The sequence below is a fragment of the Excalfactoria chinensis genome, chromosome 1 (assembly GCF_039878825.1).
Source record: "Excalfactoria chinensis isolate bCotChi1 chromosome 1, bCotChi1.hap2, whole genome shotgun sequence".
In the NCBI taxonomy this organism is placed as follows: domain Eukaryota; kingdom Metazoa; phylum Chordata; class Aves; order Galliformes; family Phasianidae; genus Excalfactoria; species Excalfactoria chinensis.
This window is the reverse complement of record NC_092825.1, coordinates 36,616,023-36,634,870: the sequence shown is the minus strand read 5'-3', so window position 1 is coordinate 36,634,870 and position 18,848 is coordinate 36,616,023. Positions and strand designations below refer to the sequence as shown.

Here is an 18,848-nt window from a genome sequence, read left to right as displayed (position 1 = left end):
GCTCAGACTCTTGGAAGATTGTGACTGACACAGCTGGCCTGAGCTGGGAGGGCTTCCTTGCCTTCACTCTTTGCTGATTCAACCACCAACCCACTGCCAACACTGAGCTGAAGAAACCAAGTTCTCATTCAAATCAGTCAGGATCTGAAAGTTTTGCAAACTAGATTGCATTTAAAGATAAGGATGTGGTGATGGTATTGCCTGTAAACAAGGCATCTTACTGTCAGAAAGACATCGTTTATGTACTGAATACTCTGCTTCCTAGGTTTTGGCTGATAATCCAGAACTCTGCCAGTCTCTAGTGTGATACTACAGTGAGGTACAGAAAGTAGCAAGGACACTGTTATTCTTTTCTTACCTTTGCCACAATCACATATTTCCACAGGACAAATGTACATCGTGTATTAAATGGCTTCTACTCATGTCTTCTTATTACAAACAAGAACTAAGGATGTACGTGTTATTAAGCTGTCAGACAGGAAGCTGTTAACATCAGTAACAGATTAGGTGAAAAAAATCAGTTTTCCTAAGGTCATTCAAAGTGACTTCAACAATATTTTTAGAAGTAGCTAATTAGATTATTCCCTTGGTATTAAAAAGAAAAAAAAAATGAAATAATACTTAGCCACCAAAAACCTTTATTCTGAAATAATGGCATTAGTACCGTTTTGCACATAAGCTGATATCAAAGAGGTACGTGATAGAAACCAGAAGTGAAACTAGTTTGTGGCTTCCCATGCTAATCGCTAGGCCCTACTCCCTCTCAGAAGCATTTCAAAAGCAAATCTGAACCTGCAGCCTTCAAGCCTTCAGATCTGTGCTGCTCCTTCATGAGAAACAGATTCCCCAGCTCTTCCTTCCAGCTTGCTGTCTCTGGCGGTTGAGCTGGCCAGCAATGACTAAAGCAGTCAGGCCGATCAGCTGAGGATATTTCTAAGCTCCTTTTGAACTTTTATTTGTTATTTTACATTCTTATTTAATGCCTATTTATTTCCACTACAGAGAAGGCTTACAGTAAAAAAAAATAATAAAAAATAAATAAATAAAACAAGAAGGAAAACAGCCTGTTTACTGCATAGATGTGCTGCCAGGAAATCCCATTGTTGTAGTGGTGAGTAAAAGTCCTGCACCCTGACTTATGTCTTACTCACCCTAAATCATGTATGAGCCATGCAGCTTTTCGTGATTAATGAAAGTGGTCAAATGTTTTACAACACATCTTAGGAAGTCGTCTCTCCGTGCATGACCACTCCGATTACTAAGTCATGATGGTTTTACACATGCCCTGTAAATCAACTCCTGATGCACAACAGGAAGCCTTCACTGCCAGATCTTTTGGAGTTTAACGCAGTATCAACATGATACAAAGCCAGGTGTTAAATCCTCAACGGCAGATATTTTGAAATGGAAAACACAAGAGAGGGGCCAACATCTATTTTTGTTCTACCTTTGCAAATTTGCTGCAGTTCATTCACTAATTGGTGAGTTTCACCCAAGCAAAATATTTTAAACTCGTGATGAGAGATATACAGAATGATGAAATCATTTCCACTGGATTGGGATCGGAAGGGCAAAGCAGTAAAGGAGGCTATGGGAAAATAAAAATAACTAAAAAGGTAAGTCAGACCAAATATCAGGCTGAAAGTGGGTTAGGACAGTATTAATATTGTACTTGCTTGACTTTTGTTTTATGCAGAGTTTTAGCACAGTGGCTGGCACCTTCTCAGTTTGTATACCCAAAAAAACTGTGATCCTGTCCTAATCGCTTTGAAATTCTGCTTCCCTTTGATTTGTTTATTTTCCAACTTGGTTTACACTGAACATACAAAGGAGCAATCAGAAATCTACACATCTTACACAAGGGAATTATTCCTTTGCATTTACCAGACAAAACACTCCACATTCCTTTTCTGAATTTTAAGTAAGTTATGCTATCTTTCAGCCAAGGTTCTGCTGCCAGTAAAAACAAAAAAGCAAGGTTTTTGACCTTAAAAACATCACAGGCAAGTGAAGATTCACACAAAATATTCCACTAGAAGGTTTGAGAATAGATAGATGCTCCCTCCTCTCCCAGCTTAGTCCCCAACCACTCTAGCTGTCAAAAGGCTATTGTTAAAGCATGGGTTTCCTCCAAGACCACATCCTGTGAATCGGGTCAAAGTGAAACACAGGGCTGCTTTAAATGAACTACAATTTGCTTGCTCTGCATGCAAGTGTAAGAAAGGCTACACAACTCACAAATATTAGTGTACTAGAGAAAATAAGTCAGTGGGCCTAGAAGTCAGTGGGAATGAACACAGAGTTAAAACAACTAGCACTTCTTTGCAACTGATCTGCCTTCATTATTATGTAAATAAAAGAATTTCTGATACTAGAAGGTTAACAGTGTGTACAAAAGCAGGCACAAGTACTGAAAATATGCCATCTCTCTTTAAGAAAGGCCTGCTTTTATTTCATAAACATTTATACTTTCTACATTATGTTTCATAAGTGAAAGGCCTATGAGTGGCGTTAAACACAAGACTTTTCATGAGTGTTGTACCACTCTACAAAGGGCATAATATTTTTGCATCTCAAATAAATCAGGTCAAAATTGGTGTTGATCAGACAGATCAAAATAGAATAATGTGGCTCCTGGAGTGACATTCTGATTCCACCTCGGAGCTGGGCCCAGGCTGATGCTGACCACTGACATCAGGAGGAAGAAAGAAACAAAACTCTCCTTGTGAAGTAAACAGGCTAAATAAATAATAATGTGAATATTTCTTTCTTAAGAGATTCCTTAGAAAAGACAAAGATTGGGCTTGTGGTTATGATATGGGGCAGGAACTCAGGATATGTATGACCTGAAATTCAAAGTCCTGTCATAAAGACCTAGACCAAGAGTGGGAAAATCATCCATTTCCCCTTAAATCTCCTCTCTCCCTCTGTACTGAGGTGATAGTATTTTTCCCTTTCTCCCACCCTCTAATACAGCCATACATGCTATACAGCTGTGAGCATCTTCTACTGTGTGCATGCACACTACCTGTTGCAATAAGGCCACAATCTAATAAAAGCTTCTAGGCTCAAAGGCCTGGTTGAAAATGGGGGGAAAAATCACAGAGAGGACATGAGAATATATTTTCACTTAAGGAAAATAATAGTTTCAGCTGAACTGAATTTCACAGTCTTAGTGGTGCCCCTCATTGTGCTGGATGCTTTGGGAAGCTCCTGGACCCCAGGGAGCAGTCTGAACAGCCTCCATAAAATGTGACAGACTGAAAAACTTAAGTGTTCCTGAAGGGACTTTGAAGGTTCTTAGAGCTCTAAAGTGAATTGGATTCAAAGGGTTTCCAGGTCCTTTGCAGATAACTGGGTTTCTGTGAGTCCTACTGTCAGACCTCAAAGGATCTTGAGGCCTGAGGACGCTCCAATGCTGACATCCCATATGTCAGAGTAAGGGATGTTTCTGAGCGAGAAACTAGCTTGCTAGCTCCCCATGATACCTATCCCTACTTCCAGGAAACTTAATAGGAACTGCAGCCTTTTCAGAGAAATACCTCTGGAAACACCCATCCTGTGCACTGTCATGTTTTGTAGCAAAGCTGTCTCCAAATTGAGTTCTTGCATCATGACGGCACTGTGAGGCACAGCGCTATCAGCTTAGGCTCCCAGAGTAGCAATTTCACCACCACACACCTGCATCAGCTGAATCAGTGAATGAGAAAAGAGATCTTCGGGAGAGCTACCTAGTCCTCTGCACATGGAAGGCTCAGTGTAACCATGCAGTGACCACCAGGTGAACATCTGCTTGGGTTTTTTTAATTCTTCAGTGACAGAGATGGTACACCTTCTGAATGCAATGTGTTCCTCTGTTTAACTACTATTAACTGCTGGAAAGTTTTACTGAGGCCTAACAAAAACCTCCTAGGGTATAGTATAAGCCCGTTATTTTTATGTAGAGATGGAGACCACTTATCTCCATTTATGGTCACGGAGAACAGATTACCCTGAGAGGCTGCATTTATTAGCTCTGGTGTTGCACCAAGCAAATGTTGCTGGGTTGTGTCGGGATCTGAAGCTCTGCTGCTTTCACACATTCTGGGATCTGTGTATATACACTCAAGAACACTTCCATTTTCAAGGAAAGAGGACTTTTTAAACTTGTTTGTTCAGGAAATCCCCTGCCAGCTTTCCTAGGCACAGATGCAATACAAAGGAGCAAGAGCAATTGTTTTTTATAGATGCCTTGCTTCAGCTCTCAGTACCCATCTAATATGAAAAGTGCTGAGTTCTAAGTTCTTTTATTAGAGAAACATAGAAATCTAAAAGGTAGGCAGAGGTTTTAAACTTGAGCTAGTAAATACCCTCCTACTCATAATCCTAATTAAAAATTACAAACAAAAGGCATATTTCAACCCACACTCAATACAATCTGCTCAACAATACAAAAGCTTTTAGAGTTATGTATTCATCTTACTGTTCATTTATCTTAACTATGTGAAAATGTGTTTGCTACAGATGATTAGAAAATAAACATGTAACAGTAAAGTTGCTTCCAAGCTCATGCAGCACGAGACTCTTAAATCAGTTATAATATAGCATAGACAGATGGTGCTGAATACACAAAGCACATTAAAGATGCTGTTATCTGTTTGATAAAGAAATAATTCAGACCACAAGGCAAGAAGCTGAAAATGCTGACAATCTGAACTCCTGCCAGCTGTCCTGGTTTCACTGGGCCAGTGTGAAGTTTAAACACATGCAGTCCCAGGTGTCAGCAGTGCCGACTGAAATTTCTGGCAGCTCCTCCAGTGCTTTTGAAACAGTTCTAGCTTCCCAGCACATAGCACTAACTATGGGGAGAAGCTGGGCGGCCTCTGGCTGCTTCTGCTGTCCTTTTTGTTGCCTTGGCCATAGCACTGTAAATGAAACACTCGGCACAATGAGCAGCCAACCCACAAGGCAGACATCTCCAATGTACTAGCACTGGGAAAAGGAAGGGTATGACAAAGTGTGGAAATAAACTCATTTGTTTATGTTCCCTAGACTAAGTATGTCAAGAAACCTTGTGAAGTTTGGCCCAGTGAGACCAGACAAAAAGGTATCCAAGAATCTGAAAGGTCAAATAGATGTGGGATTGCAACAGATGCCGCACTTGGGAGTGCTGGGGAATGGTGGGAAAGGGACACACAAAATCTATGGTGTGGAAGGGTTAGTTGAATAAAGACAGAGATATGGAAGTCATTCATGGCACATATCTGGTTTCCACTGTGCACAGTACTCCCATAGGCATGATCAGGGAGCTCCACCCTTACAAAGAAAGCAAAAATGTTTGTCTTAAGATCTGTCTGGACAGAAGATCCTAGCCATTCTTCAAGTCTGGTGTCTGGCAACAGGCAGGAGTTACCACACCACTGCTAGTTTGCTGACAGTTGATGGGGCAGAAATGAGATGTTTCCAAGTTCATTCCAATTACCTGATGCAAAAGCTGAATTACACCAACACCAGAAGCCCTCGGATCAGTAATGAGATATAGAAGTATGAAACAAAATGAAATGAACCTTAGGAGCCCTTTTAATAGCAGCAGTACATGTTTTTTGCCTAATCATAGCAAGACATTTAGGATTGTCTTGTGGCATTGGCATGAAATTTTGTTTTAGATCACTTTAATGATGTTTTCTTGGTACAACTAAGTACTACCAAGCCTAGTCTTTCAGGGCCACATTCCCCACGTACAGCGCATCTATTCATCTCTGTTCTGCTGCTCTACAGTCCACTTTCCCAATCCAGATGCTCAGATTTCCATGTTCTAGAGAAGAAACCGTTTGCACATCTTTCATCAGGTGGACATCATATTCTTTGGCATTGCATCCAGAAGACTTTGCAGTAAATCCATTTTCTGAATTCCCCTGAGATATTCCTGTCTCAAAATTAGTCTGTGTAGTGATGAGCTTGCTGTGGCTGGACCACTTTAAGAGAGCATCATTACATGCTTTGGATGCGAGTGTTTCTACAGCTCTTTACAAGTACCTGAAAGGAGATTGTGACAACATGTGAACTGGCTTCTGCTTCCATGAAATCAGCAATAGAACTAAATGGAATGGTCTCAAGTTGCACCAGGGGAGGTTCAGGTTGGATATTATGAAAAATTTCTTCACTGAAAGAGTGGTCAGGTGCTGAAACAGGCTTCCTAGGGAGGTGGATCAGTTACTGTCCCTAGAGGTGGACAGTTGGACAGGATGATATTGAAGGTCTTTTCCAACCTTGGTGATTCTATGATTCTGAGATTTCCATGTTATTAGAACCTTAGCATAAACCCTTAAAAATGACGTACCTATAGAAGTTTTAAGTTTATGTATATGTACTGGATCAGTTGTAGAACCTAACGCTTTCCATTAAGGTATAAAAAATATTGCAATCATAACATAAAGACGTGATTTGTAGATATAGAGAAAAAATAGTCTCTATAGATGCCTGTAAAGATATCTGCCAGTAGGAAAGAAGAAGGACAGCAAAGGACAGATAGCACAGAGAAACTGGAACTGGACAAATATATGTATACATGTGTATATAAGATAATGTGACAGTACAGGAATGAATTAGCTTCGGAAAGAAGAATAAAGTTTTATCTTTGAAGTCATATAGCCAAAATACTACAATTAATATATCAGATTCAGCCCATAGAAAACTAAGTTGGCAAGCTTAAATGATGGTGCGGTACTCTTGAAGTAAGAAGGTTTGATGATGAAAGGAAAGCATGGGGAACTTATGTCACAGCACTACAAGAAGTAGCTCTGGGCAGCCAGGTCAGAAGACTGACATGCTCAGCATGGGTGCCAGCACCCAGCATCTGCTCAGATTTTTGCCAGAGAGGATTTGTGACAGTGTCCTTGTAGCCACAGCATCAAAGATGTGAGGACTGCTAATAGAAATTATATTCACCTTGAGTGAATTTTTACTGGCATTGACATTATTCTGCAGGTCAGTATAGCACGAAGTTACGATTTAGTGACCAAAAGTAGTTGTTTTCACAAATAAACTCTAAGTTCCTTTGTTTTAGCCATTTCCACAATGTTGATTGCATTTATTTTATTTTTTCATTTTATAACTTTTTAATAGAATACAACAAGAAGAGTACCACAAGGCAGCCTGATGCAATCTGATAATTTTGGTCTCATTATTTCAGCAAGTAGCATGAAAGGAGAGACACAGACATATAAAATAATACTCTATATACAGTTAGAAAAGTGTTACAGCAAATATTGATATTTTCAGATGTGGATTTCCATAAAAACAAAGTATGGTCCAACTGAACAGCAAAGCTCCATCTGCTTCAAGGCAAGCCAGCATTTCACCTCACTAATTCAGCAGCTGGATTCTTTTCCTGTGTACATATATAGGAATAAACTTTTGTCTATATGATACTCAGGGAAGAAGAATGTGCTCTGAATGCTTGTGTTCAAATATTTTGCATGACTATTCACATCATAAGTACTCATGCAGTCAGCTTAAACATTAGTGGGCTTAGCAAGAAAGCAGATGGACTTACATACCAAAGCACAAATTGGGAGAATTCTGAACAAAAGTGTATTTGAATAAATTACATACAGAGTAATTTAACAATTAGAAACTTATTTGCCAATAAAGAGCGAGCACTGAATTTGATAACTTGTTTTTTTTTCTACTACAGAGTTCTTATTAAAATAATGTCACTTTTACTAAACTTCAAACTGCATCATGTACACAAACAGCCTTCAAGACTACATATGAAAAAGCAACAAGATCATGTGAGAAAGGAAAAATGCTTAGGAAAAACAGATCTGATGTTTGCAGCTGTATTCCTAGCCAGCCCTGGCAATGCAGTTGTGTGAGAAAGCCAACACAAGTGTCAAAAGTCTCAAACAATCAGGTGTGGTGAGACTGAAGGCCATGGAGGAAACAGCTGGGTGGCAATGACCTACTGTATTGACATACGCAACTCAAAGTTATCTTGGGGTCCTTAGAATTTATAGATAGCAGGAGGATGTATCAGAGAGCCTGCATGTGTCAATCTAACCGCCTTCCGGACAAAAAGCTGCTGATCCACAGAGCAGAATGTGCAAAGCTAAAGCCTGCAATCCAGCAGACAAGGGCAAATGTTAACCAGATGATTAATTCATAAGTTCCACCATCTTCTGCAGATATTCACCATCTTACCCTCAAAAAACAGTGCCGTTTCATACCCAGCGACGATATAACATAAGCATAGAAGCAGTATACCATAGAAAAACATTTTACTCTCATGTAGAAACTCTGACTAAGTATTTACAGCATTTTGACTTTTATCTGATCACTGTCATAATGGAAATGTTCCTAATGTACAACACTGTGGCTATAGAACCATGTAGGAACGTCCTTGTTAACCATAAAATCAGCCAAAGGCCTATGGGCTCTTATAAATAGTCAAGTTTTAGAACACAGTAATATAAGGAATCTACATCCACACGGCAAACCTGAAGTGACCTTCATCTTAACAACTCACTCAAATTTGTGCTTGAATTACTTAGATATTCTAGACACACTAAGGAGACCAGGCAATGGGAAACATGGAGGCATGAATTCTTGTCACTAATGAATGAAAATATCATTCAATAATTTAGGCATCCACCAAGCTTTGCTGGAAATATCAAGACTTTATAAAAGGGAATACAAAAAAGCTGCAGAAGTTTGCCAACCTGTCTGTAAATCTAGGCAGCCAGGGGAGGTTTCCAGACCAGCACGTGCATAAACCATCTTTAAGGATCATATTCTAGATGTGCTCAGCTGCTGCCATTGAGAAGAAAGAGATGTATCTAATAGCTAGCAGGACTTTATATTCAAATAACAGCCTCTAAGTGTAAAAGCATAGTTAAACTGAAGAAACCTGAAATTCTCAACCTCAGATTTGAGAACCATTTGGATCCATGTGGTCTGTTACTTACTTTACTCACCAGTACTTCAGTAGTACTCAGGAGCAGATGTCTTGGAAGCAAATGTGGATCACCAGAGTAACTGACTCCCATTAAGTCTCACGCTAATCACTAATAGATCTTAAGCTGTTTAAATATTGAAACAAGATGTTCTGTCTTTCTCTCCAGTTTTTTTTTCGAAGAATCAGGAAATACAGTTCTCAGCAGGCAATGCTACCAGTATTCTTTTTTTTTTTTTTTCCCTGAACACAATACTTGAAAATCTAAAATACTTTTCATGCAATATCCAGTAAAGAACAGCATCAAAGAGTAAATGGAATCTTTTCTATTAAAGATAAATGAGTAAGCAGGAATCACATTGTGCTAAAAAGTTTTATTATTTTCATGTTGCACTCATGTCATAGAAAAGGGTTGTTCATCATATCTGAAAATCAAGAAGTGAATAGTCCAGTCTCTGTCTATTGGACATCTTTGAGATCACCAAAACATCATTTGAAAGGCAGAGAGAAAGGTGACAAAGAGAACTCCAAGAGAAAAATTAAGTGACATGACCCAAATCCCGTGGGAAATATGTGGCAGTGATTAAAAAGGAAACCAAATGTTCAGAATCCCAACCCTGTGCTTTACCACAAAACCAACTTTCTTCATTAATACTGAACTAATGCTGTAATTAAAAACAAGGGAAAACCGAGTACATACATTACATCTATCTTGCTACTGTGACAGTTCTGATTACACTCAAGTGTCCTTAAATTAAATGTGAAGCAACTACAAATACATGTTTAACCACAGTTTGGTCATCAATTCCACAAACCAGAAGTACTAGGAAAGCAAGAGAGTTTTGTTTTGTTTTTTTTAATAATCAAGACTGTGAGCAGCTTAAAAATGCTACGGAATCTTAATTAAGAAGAACTTTGTAAAATTAATTTAACCATAATGAAACAGAGCTAGATGAAGGCTAAGAAGAAGTTGCTTGCAGAAGAGAAAAAACACAGGTATTTCTCACTGGGAAGCTGTCTTTCAGGTTCTGCAGCAAGAATAGCCAGATCATTTAAAAAGTGAAAAGAAAATCAATTAGTTGTTTTAAAGGAGTCTCCCTGTGGGAATAAGTGTGGGTGTGAGATCTCTTTATAAACTTCATAATATAATATGAAGCAGCCAAGATTTCTGATTATTTTTTTTTAAGAAACTGCAGTCATGTCATTGCTCTGTTTATGGGGTGCTGGGCTGATTTTTTTTCCTACTTGTGATTCTACTGATCTTTATCAGATTGTTCTGTGAAATTTACTCTATCATCAGCTTAACATTAATATTTCAGAAACAGAATATTTATTCAAACGACAACACTGAGCAAACAAAAGTTACAATGCTGCTATATAAGTTCAGTGCTGACAGCAAAAGTCTATCTTTTACCCAATCACACCCGAGCTGTGCATGCAGCCAGTTTCTACCAGATTTTGTCCAAGCAAATTAACATATTCTGAGAATTCAGATGTGCAGGTAAAGTTTCCAACTAACCTTGCTATCTTCCAGCTCCTGGGTTTTCCCTTGAAGCGCTCTCCTCTCTCCAAAATCACAGGTTGACTTTAAGGTGAGCTGACACGACAGCATCGAGCTCTCTGCCCCCGTAAGCTCCAAGGACTTTGCTGAGTAGCGCTGCGTGCCGGTGGGGCCAAGGTTTGGTATCGGGAGGGCAGTATGAACAGGTTTTGACCCTACGGCTGGCTGTCTTAGCTTGGAGGCAACCCCAAGAACAGGCATGGCTTCTCTAAAAGTATCTTCTTTCTGCCAAAAAAAATGCTCCTGACCTCAGTCTGGTAGACTCCAGGTTCAGCAATTCCGGTACAGATACTTTAAACAAAAGTAGCAGTCATCTTTTCAAAAAGTCCTTAAAACAATAATATTACGAGTTTCACAAGGAAGCAAAACTTCTCCTTCATCTCTGCCTTCTCCCTCACAGACACTCACACACGCTGCTCAGTGAGTCAGTGGCTCTGTAAGACTAAACACTCCTTTGGGGCGTGAACTTTTCTTGAAGGTAACTGCCACAAAGCTGCCTGTCTGGGATTAAAGAACTCGTAAATTTGCTTTCTCTTCTTCCTACAGCATTCCAGGTCTGCACGGTAAGTGAATGAAGGACGGGAGAGAAGGAGGCAGAGAGGAGATGAAATCTCCCTGCACTCCAACTGTCAAAACAGCTCTGAGACCACAACACTGGAAGCAGAGACCTCTTCCTGACTGCATAAATAACCAGCCCACAGCTTAAAAAAAAAAAAAAAAGAAAAAAGCAAGCCTCTTTTTTTTTTTTTTTTTTTTTTTTTTCATCAGAAAAAAAAGACCTGAGCGGTGGCCAAAGCAAACAGCTGTTGGAAGAGTTTTTATCCCGGAAATAATCTCAGCAATGAAGCTGTTTGTCTGATTCCTGGCTATTTTTCACTGCTGACAACCATGAGCTAGAGTGTTTCATTCCCCGTTCCTCCCGTGAAATCAGGTTAAAATCATGCAAGAGCGTGGCTAGGAACAGACGCTGAATCACAGCGCTGGTAACGTCTGCCTGTGCTATGAAAAATCCATACAAAAACACAGAGCAGGATATAGGAAAATCACGAGCATTGTTAGGAGATTTAGTCAATACAGTGTTTCAGGGCACTTTTTTTCTTTCTTTCTCAGTGGTGGTACTAACGTCATCTATTCAGTTTTAACACTTCCCTTTCTAAAAACATTTAAAGCTCCATGAAGTGCACGTCCAATGCATCGCTTCTGCTTGCTGTTCATAGACATATTCTTCCTGGCAACCCTGAATCCTTCTACTGGGCAACACACAGATAGGCAGACAGAGCAAGCCATAAAATGAATCACAGTGGATGGTACCAATTGCTGAGCAGCATAAATACTTGCTTAAAAGGACAACTGTAAATTCCTTTGAGCACCTACAGCAGGGAAACCCATTTTAAACTATGATGTATGGGGAAAAATAAACTGTACAAAAATGACATACTATTATGCTCCTGTGGGATTTTATCACCCACACTATGGGCAAAAATATTCCATGCTTTTACTGTTATCTCTTCCGAAATAGAAGACAGAGACCTGAATGCTATTCTGCCACTAATGCATGGTGTTAACCTGCTCTACCTGAATAGCAGACACTGTTCACACTAAGATGTAAGCTCAGGGGAAGAGTCTTGAGGATCCAAGTTGAAGATGGCAAGAGTTACAAAAAGCTTTTAAAAGAAAACAGAGTAGATAAGAAGCAGACTAGAAGGAAACTCCTAGGCCATCTTTTGAAATTATTTGGCATTAAAAAACTGCATTTCCTCACACAGTATTATCCTCAAACTTTCATTTAAAAGATCATGATGATATATTAGCCATGAATCCAGCATCCCATATTGACTATCCTTTTAGCTTAAAGAAGTAAATCTGACCTTGTTTAATAATCTCCTCAGTTTCACAGTGTGTACTTGGAGAATAAGCAAAACCTATTTCAGCATCCTCTGCTTAGCAATGAGCTTTACCCAAGACTGCACAGAGGTACCTTCACTCCATTTTGGACAAGTTCAGCACACTGGATCCAGCACTCTTCTCAATGGACAGAATATTCTCGTTCCAAGTAGTGTTTCAGGTCTTGTGCAGAGCAAAAGGGAAAAAAGCTCCTTGTGCGGTCTGCATTTGTTCTCCAGCACCATAAAGCACTGCAGCTTGTTTAAGTTTCTTAGACACAACTGTTAACACTTTAGAAAGGGCACATATGCAAAGACTGAAGTGGACCACAGGAAAAGAGGGATTTATCTGATGCAAGGTTTGAGAAGATGAAAAATCCTCATGAGGACCGCTGACCAATGATCAAGACAAAGAATAAACTAGAGTCATGAGACAGATACTTTCTTAAATAGAACTTTGCCAAAAAAATGTAATTGAATCTTATAACTTCTCAGGGTTATAATTTTACAAAGTAATATATTATGGCAATCTTGCTGCTCTTCTTTTGAATATGAATGATGAGGTCATGATACCCACAGCCTCTTTTGCAACCCATTTTCCCAGCACAGAAACCCTAGAAGTAATAAGCAAGCGAGCTTACCAGGAGAGAGTCATCTGCAATGCATAACCAGAAGGGTTTGGAAACAATGATGTGAAGCTGGTGTTACTCTTTCAAGAAAATTATTACTCTTTCAAAATAATCATCAATTATAGTATGATTACCAGGTCACTGCCATCAGCTTTAGAATCCCATTTTTCTAGATCTTTGGCAACAATATAAAACTGAATTGCTTCTGATCTGCAAAGATATGAAGAAGAATCTACAGGATTATTTGAAGGAATCATTCCTGATTTCTGCAAGGTAATGGAGGAAAACAATAACAATATTCCATAGGTAAGAATGCGTTTGCAGGCCTGGTTACAAGTCTAGCCTTCCTTTATTTATTTTAACTTTTCCAGTTCTCTCTCATTCTAATTCTCAGCAAAAGATAAGAAACAAACATCTGCTGTCCTTAGAGATCACTTACCCACATTTTTCACTAGAAAGGATTTGCATACCTCATGATTACTGCGGATTTTATGAAGAATATCAGGGGAAAAGAATATTTAACAGCAGTGTTTTCCATGTGGACCAGGAAGCAGAGCATAAAGCATCTGTGGACAAAGTGCAGGTAATATCAATGGAGCTGGACAGACGATGGACAACATCTCAGGCGGAGATGTCTGCACTGCTCTGAGAAGCGCCCTTGAGGTACTGGAGAGGGATGAATGAGGTCTGTGAATTTGGTGGGATTGTTCATGGTAGCTGTGAGGTGGGGAGCTAGGAGACTGGCAAGCCAGGCTGCTATGGAGAGTCCAAAAACAGAAGGAAGGTGGTTTAGCTATCTGTGAATGGCACCTAAAGGGAAAGAAGGCCTACCTATAAGAAACCGGGGGGAGAATTGTTGCTAGAAGTATCTGTGGACTACATGAAATAAAAAACAGTACCAGATTATTGGACTGACTGGCATGAAAGACAGTAGAATTGCTGGCAGGATAAAGAAAGTATACAGTAGAAATATATGGCAGATATAAACAAGGGAAAAATACCTTGACTGTGTGAAGCAGATAGACACATATCCAGATAGAGTTGACAAATAAGGAAAGCTAAACACACTGAGAACTTGCAGGTCTATCATTTACCCACTTAGATATTAATCAGCTTAGACACCCTGATGCCAGGGAGGTAGAGGACTCCATCTAGTCTCAAGATGAGGGATAGGCAGAGATTATGACTGAAACCCAGACACAAGTGAAATTAAGTTTTGTAGGAAAGTTTAGAACATTATGAGGAAGCTAGAAGACATCTGAGCTTTCAAAGTAAAGTGAGAGCAAGATTTCAAGTGATATGCTAAGCAAGAAAATAAAACTTAGGAGAGATCTATATATAACAAAACAGAACAAAGGTCATGATGCAAATCTTCAAAGTCTCATCAACAGCAGTAGCAGCTCAGTGAGATATTGAAGGCAGAACTACTTCTTTCTCTAATAAGGATCAAAAATGATGACAATACAGCCATGAAGTACAACTTTGGAAGTACCAAACAATCAAATGTTTTAACAATCATTATGAGTTAATGTACCTCAGAGGAAGACAGTATGTGTGCATTAAGAATAATTCCGAAGTCCCTTTAGTAGTTATTTCACACAACACCTGAAATCCAAGTAACCTCATAAAATAAGGTATCTGTTAGATATACTGTTGAGGTGAATTTCTGTTCTGAAGACTTACTATGAATAATTATCTACAGTACAGTAAAACACTTCAACATAAATTTTCTTTCCCTCATTGTATCTGATACCAGAGTTCCATGAAGGCTGCTCCCCTCTCTAATCCCAGACCTCAGACAAACTGCTTGCACGAACTGAACAGACAGCTGGCAACATCTCCCAGACCACAGGAAATATCAAGAGAGGGGACACCTGCCTCAAAAGTGGAGCCAAGAGATTTGTTTGCTCCTTCTGGTCTATGATCTTCAACAAGGAAGCTGTTGCATATGTCCTGGGTCAAACAGGAAATGTCAGGGGTCCAGAGACTGCTGAGGTCTGTTCTGAGCCATTTCCCTACTTCATCCCACTGGTTTAACAGCTGTGTCTATAGCTCACATGAGCTGGGCTGACTTCTGAAAGAGTTTGAATGGGCTGATACAATCACACTATTTTGTGAGTACTCATTTTGGGTTAAGAAGCCAGTGTTCCCCCAACTAGAAACAGCTGGGGACAGAACTCTGGGAAACAATTACAGAACCTCTGAAGAAGAAACCAATGATATTAAAATATTACATATAAATATAAATATTTATGTAAATATTTATATTTATTTCATAAACAAGGTAAGTCAGGTTTTAAAACGTTAATACATGCTGACCTAAAGTAAGAAACATGCCATAATTGGTGTAATAAGGTATTTTCAATCCATCAGATAATGATGAAATAAATTATCCAGCCCTTCCTCACGTTCAGAGCATAACCCTACCTACACAGCAGTGCTTTTTACAGAAGTTAGGTGATTCTATTAGTCACAAAGTAAGACATGTAACAAGTATTTAATCTATCTGCAAGTATGTAATGCTACTGAATAAACTGCTATTGTTTTACTTAACAGTTTCGAATTCCAAGAGATATATAATCCAAAACACAGTTATAGTTGATGAAAAAGGTGCATCCGGCTTCCTAAAGGAAATCCTTCTGCCTTGGCTGAATGTTTGGGGAAGTTTTTCAAAGAGGACAACTTTTAAATAAGGATATTTATCCTTAAATAAGGATATTTATCTATTTATCCTCTGAGTAACTTGGCCCTTCAAAGATCAACCAGGAGTAATGGTAAGTGACCAAATCTTTTGTAATTCTTTTGTAATTTTGTAGTTCTGTTTTACATTTGCAGTATCTTCCATGAGGTGATTTCAGACATTTACACACACACACATTATATGTCCTTGTAAAGCATGTAAAGTACATTAAAATCTTGTGAAGTGGATGCATGAAGTTAAATGCCCTTCTGAGGACTGCGTGGGAAGTCAATGCCCTCTTCGTCAAGTAGAGATTTTCCTTGTCTTATGCATGCGTGTGGGTTAAAAATGATAATTATTTCTCTGTTGCTATGCACTGTATTTAATCATGGAGTGTTTGGCTCAAAGGAATCAAGCTTAAATACTATCGGATTGGGAAATGTAAACAAAAATGTTGTAAGAATAAGAAAGGGCTAATACACTATGTAAGTATTTACATACTGACCTACTGGCTATACCATATGGCCAGCTGGTAAAGCTTAAAGAAAACATCAGCCTTCCTCTTTGGGAGGTGGAAGATGGCAAAATAAAATAAAATACAATAAAATGAAATAAGGCAATGTATTTCTTCCTTTTTTCTTTTTAAGTAAATGAAGCAAATAACAAAAGCTGCTTACTCCCCAAACTGCTGTTAATTATAGCTAATAAGGTAACCTCCAGTAACATCACCCTGCACAAGGTAGTCTAACAGATTACACTTGCTGTAAGAATACAAATATTAAGTTTTCCTTTCTCTCTCCCTTGTATCCCCAGTTTGCCATTTACAAACTCCAGGCAGCAATGTCCACAGCAGGCACGCTAACTTCTTTAGCATCCCTCTGGCAGGTATCTTTCACCTCTTTCAATGTTGCTAATTTTTCCCACAGTTTTCTATCTCTGCAGGGATTTCTGACTTTGTATCATCTTTGGTGCACTGTGGTGAGTCACTGATTAAAACTCTTGCATGCTTGGTATCTTTACATTTTAGAACATTACAAGTGCATGCCTTCACTCTCATATTGCCGAAGTAATGTTTTTCTCGACCCTAAGGGCATTTAGGAGTGTTTCAGCTCAGTCTAGAGGTACTGGAGAAATGTTTGAGGTAGACAATACAAAAGCAGACATTTCTAGAACTTAGAATTAAGTCTGTGGGTTAATCAAAGCCATTCTGATTCCGTACTCAATGTGAACTATTCAGAATTTTCAATCAAAATTTCCTGACAACATAAGCTTACTGTGAAATTTTCAAACAAACTGTAAAAAAATAAATAAATAAAACAACTTCTTAAGGTAAAGCAATTAAACTAAACAGGAATCTGCTAATTATCTAACATCAGGGAGCTGGCAAGAGTGAAAATATGCTTTTACCTGCTGGAAAGGGAAACCTGCCTCTTACAAGCACCACAATTCTGATAGAGGGTTTTGAAATCAAGCAACGTAGCTATGCTGGCATTCAGTCCAGGATTTAAGTAAAAAACTGTTCCATAAGGTTCTCATTGGTCTATTAAAAAAAAAAAAAAAAAAAAAAAAACCCTTAGAGAAACCTTAGAAACATCTGCTACAGTCATGAGCAGATTCTTGGCCAAGTGCGGCAACAACAGTGACTGGCTTTGAAGTCAATCAGCTTCGCTATCACCAGCAGACACCCCTGCAGTCAATGGAAATGACTGCAGAGAGAGTTTGGGGGATAGGAAGAGAAGTTTCTTTGCTAGAAGTGGATGTAGATAGCAGTGGAAAAAAAGAGGTTTTATTTATTTATTTTTAATAACCATTGGGTAATTAAAAATTAATTTTCCCATTGGGAGGGAAAGGTTGGGAATACCTGTTTCCAGAAAATAGAAGACTACGTTAATACTTAAAGAATATTCCCTGAAAACCAAGATGGATAGATTTGCAGGTACTGGCTTTGATATTTGACCTTAAACAAGTGTGAGCTGCTCCACAGCTGGAGAAACACTTCTGACTCACAATCTGCTGTCTGCTTCCTTCTTGCTTTGAGACTAGTAATTTAACGTTGGCTTGTATCACCCACAATTTAAAATATCTACTGTGTTAGTTATCCCATCTCTCCTCATCTGCCTCCTCATATCTTGATCTAAGGTGTAACTATTGCACAATATTGTCTGTTAGTTCTCACTGCTTAACAGCATGGGTGAATGATCCAAGACATGTTTTTGATTTCCTGCTACTATGTTTGCTCTCTTTGCAGACAGCCACAGTATTTTATTTTTTATCAAGTAAACCTCCTTACGCTAACAAATTATTTTAATTTTGTTTAATTACATACATACTTCATATTTACCTGCATTTCCTATGATTTGCCATAATTAGGAAGATACTGGCTGGCATATTACAGGCAACAGTGCTTAGTACGGACGAACACTGTAGTTCTTAGTGAAGACCCACAAGATCATCATAACATCACCCTCTCTGCCACGCTTCCCTTTGAAATTTGGTGTTTACTTTACTCTGACACTGGATGGATATCCTAGGAGAATCATTACTCCCCACATGCTTCTGTCTCCACACACTTTCTCTGCATGTCTTCTACTGCAAATAGTCAGAAGCAAAATACTGAGTGATTGATCTTTGCTATTACCTAACATGATTTTAGATCTCAAATCCTTAGGTGAAGACCAAATATCATGAAGTATTTTGAAGTCGCACTACGACACTTTTTTTGGTAAGCAGACATGATCTCTGCCAGTATCTTTGGATTATAGGCCTACTCTGATCAACTAGTTAGGATAATGCTACACTGAGTCCACATTTTTTAGCAGCATTTCTTCTCCAGGGTTCATCACCATACTCACTGTTGCTTCCTACCTCTTAGCTTGTGCTTTGCTAGTTGGAGGTCTTGCAGAGAGGTCACTCATTTCTATCTGTGGTGTACTAATATGAAAGAAAAACCTTGACCACATATATTTTGGCTATACGAGAGTGTTCTTTTTCAAATAAATACAGGTCCAATGCATACACTAAAAATCACAACTGTCTACTTTTATCTCCTGTTGGCCATATGTGAACATTTCCTACATTCAGCCTTGAAAGCTTGTGCTTCACTCTGCTCTGCTGTGATCAGAGCGTGCTCCAGGCTAAATGCTGAAATTAATCCTGCATGTCT

General features: G+C 38.9%; 1 protein-coding gene across 10 annotated transcripts in view; it reads right to left on the bottom strand.

Moving 5' to 3' along the window:
• Positions 1 to 18,848, bottom strand: part of NAV3 (neuron navigator 3) — a 516,270-nt gene that overhangs the window by 245,831 nt on the left and 251,591 nt on the right. For 7 of the 10 annotated variants that reach the window (XM_072326942.1, XM_072326946.1, XM_072326952.1 and 4 more), the window contains exon 1: positions 10,452 to 10,694. The exons of 1 other annotated variant lie outside the window; for it this stretch is intronic. In XM_072326942.1, the coding sequence (XP_072183043.1) occupies positions 10,452 to 10,694 (243 nt within the window). Of the gene's footprint in view, positions 1 to 10,451; positions 11,150 to 18,848 lie in introns of those variants that run through there. 2 more of the 10 variants (XM_072326948.1, XM_072326949.1) reach the window with 1 other exon arrangement.